General features: G+C 50.7%; 1 protein-coding gene across 12 annotated transcripts in view; it reads left to right on the top strand.

Annotated features, from left to right (window-relative positions):
- AXIN1 (axin 1) overlaps positions 1–5,350 on the top strand; it is a 181,531-nt gene extending 176,181 nt beyond the window's left edge. For 7 of the 12 annotated variants that reach the window (XM_038418525.2, XM_038418526.2, XM_038418527.2 and 4 more), the window contains 2 exons: positions 489–659; positions 2,688–5,350. In XM_038418525.2, coding sequence (XP_038274453.1) covers positions 489–659; positions 2,688–2,814 — 298 coding nt within the window. In that variant the 3' untranslated portion in view covers positions 2,815–5,350. Of the gene's footprint in view, positions 1–488; positions 678–717; positions 2,668–2,687 lie in introns of those variants that run through there. The other 5 variants (XM_043493322.1, XM_038418529.2, XM_043493321.1 and 2 more) reach the window with 2 other exon arrangements.
- Positions 5,351–10,064: the final 4,714 nt, after the last annotated feature.

Raw genomic sequence — 10,064 nt, forward strand, 5'->3', positions numbered from 1 at the left:
TCCTCCAGGGAAGTCCAGGAGGCAGAGGTGGGACCCAGGATGTGCCTTTTGGCCCTGGCTGACGCTGGAAATGAAGAAATCAGTCCAGAGGGGGAGAGGCATTCTCCCAGCAGGCAAGCAGTCAGCAGAGTCCCCCTGTGGCCTTCCTCAGTTCCTTGCCACATGTGACGGCTCAGTGACGGCACATGTGACACATGTCGGCACATGTGACGGCAGGAGACTCCTAATGGGACATGTCTCCCATTTCACTGGGGAGCTGGGAACCAATTCCCTGACCATGGGACTCCAGGAGCCCACCAGTCCCAGTCTCAGCTGGTCCCCAGGAGCCTGCAGTGAGCACTAACTAAGGCATACTGAAGTCTTCCATTAACCCACATCTCGTGTTCCCCAGTGGCAGCCAAACTCCTTGGAGTCTCCAGCAGCCGCTGCCAGAACGAGCCACCAGGCCCGATTTCATTACTTAGTGGGAATGTTCTTGTTTTTCATAGCAGGTTGAAGCCCCAGAAGAGACCAGGCAATGGCGCTTCCCAGCCATGTGAGAATATCGTGGTCGCGTACTACTTCTGTGGAGAGCCCATCCCTTACCGCACCTTGGTCAAGGGGCGCGTGGTGACGCTGGGACAGTTTAAGGAGCTGCTCACCAAGAAAGGGAATTACAGGTAAGGCAGAGGAGAGACCTATGGTAAAGTCCATTCAGCTCAGCCTGCTCCTAGGTCTCTGCTCTCCACACACGGCCACATTCACCTTTTGGCTCTTCCTCCCCTTTGCCCCTAAGGCGGGTGTCGGGGCCGCCCTCTGAGACTGCAGCACTAGCTCTTTACTGTGTATGTTCCCTAGTACCGTGGATGTTATGGGATCTTGGCTCACAGTGATTCTCAGGAGACGGAGCCATGCAAGGTAGATGAGGCCAGGGACTGCCCCGAGGAGGTGGTGTTTCTGAGTCATCCGGGTACACTGTCTCACTGCAATGCCAGGATGCTAAACCTAAAGCAGCAGGTGTCAGTGGGAATCATGGGGATGCGCAGGAGACTAAGGGGACAAGGCCCCTCCTATCCCAGAGCAATCCCCTCCCCCTCAGGCCCTATGCACATGCCGGGGTTCTCAAGTATGTGCTCCCAGTATTTCAACAAGGGCCCTTCTCTGAGCCTGTACTGAACCCCATGTTCCAGCAAGGCAGGGACTGCTGGGGGATGGGGAGGAGCTGGGAAATCTTTCCCAATTTTAAAAAGAACAGCTTTCTCAACCCTTAAGCAAGGAGGGAGGCAGCATCACCGGGCAGAGAGCTTGGGGTTCAGAGAAATAAGCAGGCTCAGTCTCTGAGAAGCATACGGCTAGTCCAGCGCAGGGCCGTTGGAGGGGAGAGTGAATGCCACGGCAGCGTAGGCTAAGCCAGGGCAGGGGCAGAAGTATCGTTGAGTCCTAGGAATATGGCAACCCAGGCAGAGATGTGCTAGCAGGATCCAGAGAGAGCTGACGTCATCCATGTTACCAGCGAACAGGCAGTGGTGTGAGTGCTTTGCCCATTTGTCTCTCCAGGCAGAGACGGATTAATGAGACAACTGCAGGTGATGCAGTCAAAGGTGCTCTCCTGGGGCTCCGTTCTGTGGCACTTCCTCCAGCAGTGCTGCAGCTGGCATTAGCCGTGAAGCACAAGTGAGAACACCCAGTGGCTAAGGAGGTTTCTTGTGTGTGTATTCTTTAAGAGGCAGGTAAAATGGCCTGCCAGGAGCTAATTTAAAGAAGGGTGGATCAGGGCAGGAATTCGGCCTTGGCCGTGACGTGTGTGTATTGTGTGTTATTGAAGTGGAAAGTTACGGGTATTTTAGGGATTTGGTTCCAAGCTACGCTTGTGCCGTGCTGCAGTCCATATGGGACAGTTCAGCTGCTGAACTCTTTGCAGCCAGGGGATCAGGGCAGACAGGGCAGTTTGGCCTGAGCATGTTTTTTCGAGAGCAGGGTCTGGCTTTGAAGAGTGTTCCAACAGCAATTGCTGCAAGCAAAGACCTGCTTGTGCACCAAGCCAGCAGCCCCCACCAGGCCCCGGACTCTGCTCAGTGGAGGGCTGCCTGGGCTGCACGCTGCTTGCATAGAGGCCAGCTGCACTGTAGGACCTGTAGCCTCTCCGAGCCGTAGCTCTAGCCTCAATAGGAGAGCAACTTTGGTCCATACTGTGGGAGTGTTTGTGGGGTGGGCTGCAGGACCCAGCCTCTGATGCTAGGAGTGTTGGGAGTATAGTTGGTATAAGGGCCACTCCCGCTGTATTTGTACTAGGATTGGCAATGCCTGCCTTGGTGAGCTGGCCATCACCTGAAAAGCTTATCAAGGGAACATAAGGCTGGTCCTTGAGTCCATCCCCTGCTATCTCAAGCACCTGTTATCTCTTCTGCCATGCTACTTCTGTAGGGGAAGGTTTGGTGGGAGGGCAAGAGAGAGGCTTTTCGTTCTGGCCCTGGAGGCAACTTGGGTGTTATGGATATTTATTCCTGTTTATCACATCCACCCCCCCAGGGCACTATCACATAGGAATCAGGTGTACGGCATGCTTGGGTTTGAGTCAGTGTGTGGCTTCCGAAGCCTATTAGGGCCCATGGCTGGGGCTGGTGCAGCCTCTGATGGGTGGGACCCTGCAGGGTTCTGGGCTACTGCCAGGTGGGTGATGCGTTCACGTGTCTGCCTCTACTCTGCAGGTATTACTTTAAAAAAGTGAGCCATGAGTTTGACTGCGGAGTGGTGTTTGAGGAGGTGCGCGAGGACGAGACCACCCTGCCCATCTTTGAGGAGAAGATCATTGGGAAGGTCGAGAAGATTGACTAATGGGAGAGCCAAGAGGCCTGGGAAAGATTTTGGAAATCTCAACAGTCTAGAGCAGATCCAGAGTTGGTGCTCTGGGAGGCACAGATCCCACAGTGCTGGGCTGACCCAGGCTGAGGGAGGCACCTCGATCCCTCCCAAGGACTTCCAGGAGCTACACGTTGCCAGTGGGAGGAGTTCCACCACACAGACTTGCCGGTGGGATCCCCGCTGGGCTCCCTCTCCAGACAGAATATCACGTGTATTGTAGCATTGTACAGTTGAATTAGAAAGTGTAATATGACCTTGTTTACTAAAGCTGCATATTTTTGATATATTGTAATAAAAGGAAAATCTTTTCAATGTCACAGTGCTCTTATGTAAATGTAAGACATACAGGTACTTCGGAGCTCACCCAGCGTGTACAGCCATCTGTCCAGCTCGGCATGGAGCCTTGCCTTCATCCGACCCTCCCCGTGTCCTGACAGTGGATGGCTTTTAGTTGATGCTACTGTGTGTGTGAGGTGGAGAACTCCCTTGGGGAAGTCCACACAAGCTGCTATCTCATATGCTGATATGGAAGCCGACTCTTTGGCTGGCTCACACTAACAATACAAAGGCCAGAGTAGTGCGGGGTTGAAAACCTGGGTTTATGACATATTAACAAACCACTTTTAATCTGTTTACCTTGCCAGTGTTTTAAACTACCAGATCTCCTAGGAGTTTTTTCTCCAAGCGTTCTTGTGACTGAGTAAGCATTGGAGGAGAGGGTTTGTATTTAGGAGCTCTTAACACTGTGATCTTTTGTTAGAGCACCCACTGCGGCTGGTTGTCGCTGGAGTCCATGAGTGTCTGGTTCCTGCAACTCGGATGCATCCCAGTGAGTGTTAGCTACAGTACAGCCAGGAGGGGGCACCCAGGAGCATGGAGCGCCAGGATTAGGGATGGGATCGGCGGGTTCTGTTTTGGTGAGAGCCTTCTTTGTGAACTGCCGTCTCCTGCTCTTTTCTCCGCAGATAAGAGGCGATAGTTGGAGAAGTCTGGTGACACCTGCTCCCAGCCATAAGCCTTTCCCGAGCACGTGCTTTGCCGGAGGGCTCTCATCGTATGTAATTAGCAATCAGAGAGCCCTCCATTCAAGCCTCTTAGAAAGTTGCACCCCGCCATGGGGGTTGTTGGCTGCAGATCGTAATAATTTGTTGTGCTGTGGCATGGCATGTTGGCCCTGCTAATGCTGAGACCTGACGTGGTCACGGGAGACTTAGCCAGAGCGAATGTAGTGCAGAGAGAAAACCACTTGGAAACTTGCAGTTTCTGTTCCATGCAGCCAGGAAAGGAGAGAAATCTCACCATGGGTTCTGCAGGTCAATCTCTTCTGGTAGCACCGCTGCTAATACCTAAATCCTCTGAGAAAGGGCGCTCTGGAGAGACTGATGAAGGCGCTAATCCCCAGGAGCCGGAGGCAGCCTTTGGCTGTATTTGTGGCCAGCCTTTGCCTGTATTTGAGCTGTTTCTGCCTGTTTCCCCCTCAGTGGGCACATGTGGGACCATTTATCATCAGTAGAGCTGCCCAGGAATCTCCTGGAAGGTTACATCCCCTAAGGAGAGATATCACCCTGGCTGCAGAGAAGACAGGATCCTCAGGGAAGGTTCCCAAAGGGCCAGTGTTTATTCAGAAGCAAGAATGCTGGGGGCTAAGAATCCAAAGCGATTGTTGTTTAAATATGCCCCCACAGAGCACACGAGACGGTCCAGGACGTAGCCCTGAGCCTGCTGCTCTGCGAGCAGCTGTCTTGTCCCTGCACCGTTCTGCAGGCCTCTCTTCACCCACCCACTAAGCTCCCTTAATCCGCCACACTGCAGATCATCCCTTCACCTGAGTCAAGTGTAAATATTTGTCAATTAAATCACCCAGCGACCCAGACCCCCTTCAGATACCAGCCCATGCCCCACCTGCAGATCAGTGGGCCTCTGTGTTGGTCCATTTCTGCCCCACAGTAAAGGTGTGAGGACTTTCACATCAGCACTGACTCTGGCCATGGTTGTTCTTCTGTTGTGTTCTCAGCTCTACTCTTTCTGTTGGCTGCAGCGTTGCTAGATGCAGGCGTGGTGATGTCAGTAAGAGGTGATATAGTGGGATAGGCCTGCGTGATTGTGTATCCACACAGGTAGGTTTGCCTCTCAGTATATTGTATATGTCACAGAGTGCCTTTTGAACACGGTTCTGTAACTTGCCTATCACTATGTGAAGTCCAGCAAATGAGAAGTTGTTTTCATCCAGGGAACTGCATTACAAACATTTTTTTTCTTCTTCTTTTTTTAAGTTCAGCTCATATTCTGTGTCTGGTGAGATTGTTAATGTACCCGACAGCCACAGGTTTTCCATTTGCCCTTGTTTCTGAAGGGTTCCACTGTAAATATGTACATTTTCTAACCGCAGCGTCAGCCGCCAGCGGAATACCTACGAACGGTGTCTCCTGAGCGTTTTCATGTGCTGACTTGTACAATTAACTTTTAAAAGGTACTTGGAAAATAATTAAATAAAAAACCCAACATCCAACTGGCTGCTGTTTTCCTTCCTTCTCTGGAGAGCTGAGGTATGCGAGGCTCAGCAAGATCTGCCCCAAGGGACACAAGCTGAAGTAGGTAGCTGGGACGGTGGCCATGCTCATAAGAGTCAATGCAGGTAGTAGCAAATGGACAGGACTCAGAGAGGGGGTATGCCTCAGGACCTGTCTCTGAAGTGCAAGCTATCTAATCCAGGAGGGCCCCATTTTGCAAGCTGCTTTTTTACCCCTCCCTGGTATGCAGCCATCTCTGCTGGAGTTCAGCCACAGAGAACAGCCCTTCACAGGCACTTGGTCCAGGTGCATAGAATACCTTAGTCAGTTCAAATGGCGGAGGGAGTTTAAAGCAGGCAGAATTGGAATTCGGCCAAGACCCCAGGGTTGGCGGGCCCGCCATTTATGCAGAGTGTCAAGGACTTTTTTTAGGAAAAGAAAATGAGCACAAAGTGTCACTACAAATGGACTGCAAAGCAAGTGCCAGCTGCTGCCCTGCCTGGGTTCCTATTGCCCTGATCTCCCTTGTTCAGCAGTGCGCTCCATTCCCAAGGAGACCCCTTCCTGACCTGTGAAGTTTATAATCCCACTCCCGGGGTGACAGGGTGGGTGCAGTCAGAGCACGGTCTCGGGGGGGAGTGGCTGGGGATTGCAGGTCACAGCGAGGAGGGAGCACAGTTGCTCCTGGGGTTGTGAAAAGAGAGTGAGTTTTAACGAGGAGTTTGAAAGAAGAGGCGGAGCCCTGCTCGGATGGGGCAGTTGTGCAGGGTGCTGGGGACAGCAGGGCGAAGTGAGGCTGGTGGTGGGAGCAGGGCAAAGGGGAGGAATGGTAGGAAAGGACACCAGAGATGCAAGTCAGGCCGCGTGTTGAAAGCAAAGACCAACTTGAAGCTGGTATGGAGGGTGAGAGGAGGCAATGACATGTCCAAGCAGCAGGTAAGAGGCTTTTCACTGCTGTGGGCTGGAGGGAGGTGAGATGGGATGGTTGAGGAGGGGAGAAGCATAGAGCCATTAGGACAGAGAGGGAGGGTGGACGCACAGCAGGATTAAACCTGTTACAGCAAACATGGCGCATGCAGACAGCTCCCTAGGACCCTTGTCCTGGACTGCTGGGGAGATGGTCCATGCTAAGTGGGAAAAGCAGCAAATGGCAGGTACAAAGAAACCAGTAGTAAAAGGTTCTATAGCCATATAAATAAGAAGAAAACTAAGAAAGAAGAAGTGGGGCTGCTAAACACTGAGGGTGGAGTGGAGGTTAAAGATAATCTAGGCATGGCCCAATATCTAAACAAATACTTTGCCTCAATCTTTAATAAGGCTAAAGAGGATCTGAGGGATAATGGTAGCATGACAAATGGGAATGAGGATATGGAGGTAAATATTACCCATATCTGAGGTAGAAGCAAAACTGAAACAGCTTAATGGGACTAAATCGGGGGGCCCAGATAATCTTCATCCAAGAATATTAAAGGAATTGGCACCTGAAATTGCAAGCCCATTAGCAAGAATTTTTAATGAATCTGTAAACTCAGGAATAGTACCGAATGATTGGAGAATTGCTAATATAGTTCCTATTTTTAAGAAAGGAAAAAAAAGTGATCCGGGTAACTACAGGCCAGTTAGTTTGACATCTGTAGTATGCAAGGTCCTGAAAAATTTTTGAAGGAGAAATTAAGGACATTGAAGTCAATGGTAAATGGGACAAAATACAACATGGTTTACAAAAGGTAGATCGTGCTAAACCAACCTAATCTCCTTTTTTGAAAAAGTAACAGATTTTTTTAGATAAAGGAAATGCAGTGGATCTAATTTACCTAGATTTCAGTAAGGCATTTGATACCGTGCCACATGGGGAATTATTAGTTAAATTGGAGAAGATGGGGATCAATATGAACATCAAAAGGTGGATAAGGAATTGGTTAAAGGGGAGACTGCAACGGGTCCTACTGAAAGGCGAACTGTCAGGTTGGAGGGAGGTTACCAGTGGAGTTCCTCAGGGATCGGTTTTGGGACCAATCTTATTTAATCTTCTTATTACTGACCTTGGCACAAAAAGTGGGAGTATGCTAATAAAGTTTGCAGATGATACAAAGCTGGGAGGTATTGCCAATTCAGAGAAGGATCAGGATATTATACAGGAGGATCTGGATGACCTTGTAAACTGGAGTAATAGTAATAGGATGAAATTTAATAGTGAGAAGTGTAAGGTTATGCATTTAGGGATTAATAACAAGAATTTTAGTTATAAGTTGGGGACGCATCAAGTAGAAGTAACGGAAGAGGAGAAGGACCTTGGAGTATTGGTTGATCATAGGATGACTATGAGCTGCCAATGTGATATGGCTGTGAAAAAAGCTAATATGGTTTTGGGATGCATCAGGAGAGGCATTTCCAGTAGGGATAAGGAGGTTTTAGTACCATTATACAAGGCACTGGTGAGACCTCACCTAGAATACTGTGTGCAGTTCTGGTCTCCCATGTTTAAAAAGGATGAATTCAAACTGGAGCAGGTACAGAGAAGGGCTACTAGGATGATCCAAGGAATGGAAAACTTGTCTTATGAAAGGAGACTTAAGGAGCTTGGCTTGTTTAGCCTAACTAAAAGAAGGTTGAGGGGAGATATGATTGCTTTCTATAAATATATCAGAGGGATAAATACAGGAGAGGGAGAGGAATTATTTCAGCTCAGCACCAATGTGGACACAAGAACAAATGGGTATAAACTGGCCACCAGGAAGTTTAGACTTGAAATTAGATGAAGGTTTCTAACCATCAGAGGAGTGAAGTTTTGGAATAGCCTTCCAAGGGAAGCAGTGGGGGCAAAAGATCCATCTGGTTTTAAGATTCTACTCGATAAGTTTATGGAGGAGATGGTATGATGGGATAATGGGATTTTGGTAAGTAATTGATCTTTAAATATTCAGGGTAAATAGAACTAATCCCCTGAGATGGGATATTAGATGGATGGGATCTGAGTTACCCAGGAAAGAATTTTCTGTAGTATCTGGCTGGTGAATCTTGCTCATATGCTCAGGGTTTAGCTGATCACCATATTTGGGGTCGGGAAGGAATTTTCCTCCAGGGCAGATTGGAGAGGCCCTGGAGGTTTTTCGCCTTCCTCTGTAGCATGAGGCATGGGTGACTTGAGGGAGGCTTCTCTGCTCCTTGAAGTCTTTAAACCATGATTTAAGGACTTCAATAGCTCAGACATAGGTGAAGTTTTTTGTAGGAATGGGTGGGTGAGATTCTGTGGCCTGCACTGTGCAGGAGTTCAGACTAGATGATCAGAATGGTCCCTTCTGACCTTAGTATCTATGAAACCTTTACAACGGAGTGTGACCATTGCAGAGATGACTGCCTGAGTCTGAAGAGAGCCTGGAACAATCGCTTGGCGAGGTGTGGCCAGCTCCACTCACCTCACTGCAATAGTAACTCGATTGCCTAGTGATGATTTAAACGTTAACTGTTTCATTCCACATCTAAGGAAGGAGCCGCAGGAGGTGGGGGGCTACACAGGTCTGCATAACTCACAGAGAGCAGCATCTCAGCTGATGCCACCACTTATCTCCCCCCCATCAAGGAGCTGAGCCCACAGGCACAACGAAGCCCCACCAAGGAGAGCCCAGTGGCGCTCAGAGACCAAGTGCTCATAGCAGGGGCAGCTGCACAATCTGCGGTGAGTGGTGTCCCGGGTGGGTGGAGTTTATTTTGTGGGTGGGGCCTGGAAGAGAACAGACCCTTGTCCCCTCCCTCATCTGCCCCTGGGTGAGAGTAGTCATGGCAAGGCAGAAGGGGCTGGAGGGCTCACCAGAGGCAGTCAGGAGAGGGGAGTGGCAGGCTGGGGTGTGGCCAAGCGAGCTCCAGCCCCCTGCGCTCATCCCCAGAGTCTCCTTTGCAGCAACCACCTGGGAGTGGCCTTGTTTATGAGACCTAGCCCACAGAAAGCCAAAGACTCCTGGCCCAAAGCCCTTGCCTTGGGCCGGCTACTCAACGAAAGCAAGGGATCCATGCTGCAGAGTGTGGTGCCCAGGCAGTCCTAAGTCAGGAGTGGTGCCCCTCTCGACTCGCCAGGGCTAGAAGAGGAACGGGCTGGGGCCTTGTCCCTCCCGAGTCTCTAGGCTGATGTTACTATGTTACGGGAACTGGGGGCGTGCATCCAGGCAAGCTGGGCCCCAGCAGCTCTGGGACACCCTCTCCCCAGGCCAGGTTCCCTCTGGTGGAATGTGTCTGGGTGGAATCCACCAGGCAGGAGCCTTGCAAGCACTTTTCTCCACTGGGGGCTGAGGAGGGGTCAGCTGGACTCAGGCTGTTTCTGGACTGAGGCTGGGGTGACAAGACATTTTGGTCCTGAGATGCCACACTCTGCCAAGCTTTCTGTGGGTAGGGGGACCAGAGTAAGCAGGGATTGGCACATTCCCAGAAGGCTAGAGCCACAAAGGGAGCTAGATGCAGCATTGCAGCCCCCACACCCCGGGGCCCTGTCACCTAGGAAATTCACAGTGCGAGCTGGATGTCTAGACTCCCTGTACCATGCACGGGGGGAGAGAGGGGCCTAAGAATGGGAGTCACAGAAACCAGTAGGCAGCACAGGGAGCTGCCAAAGCTAGGCAGCAGGAAATGCTGAGGAGAGGGACCCCGGAGAGAGAGTCAGGTGCCTCTCCACGTGGATTCTTAGCCATGACCCTTCCGAGAGCTGGGCACCTGAGCCAGCTC

The sequence above is a fragment of the Dermochelys coriacea genome, chromosome 10 (assembly GCF_009764565.3).
Source record: "Dermochelys coriacea isolate rDerCor1 chromosome 10, rDerCor1.pri.v4, whole genome shotgun sequence".
Classification (NCBI taxonomy): domain Eukaryota; kingdom Metazoa; phylum Chordata; order Testudines; family Dermochelyidae; genus Dermochelys; species Dermochelys coriacea.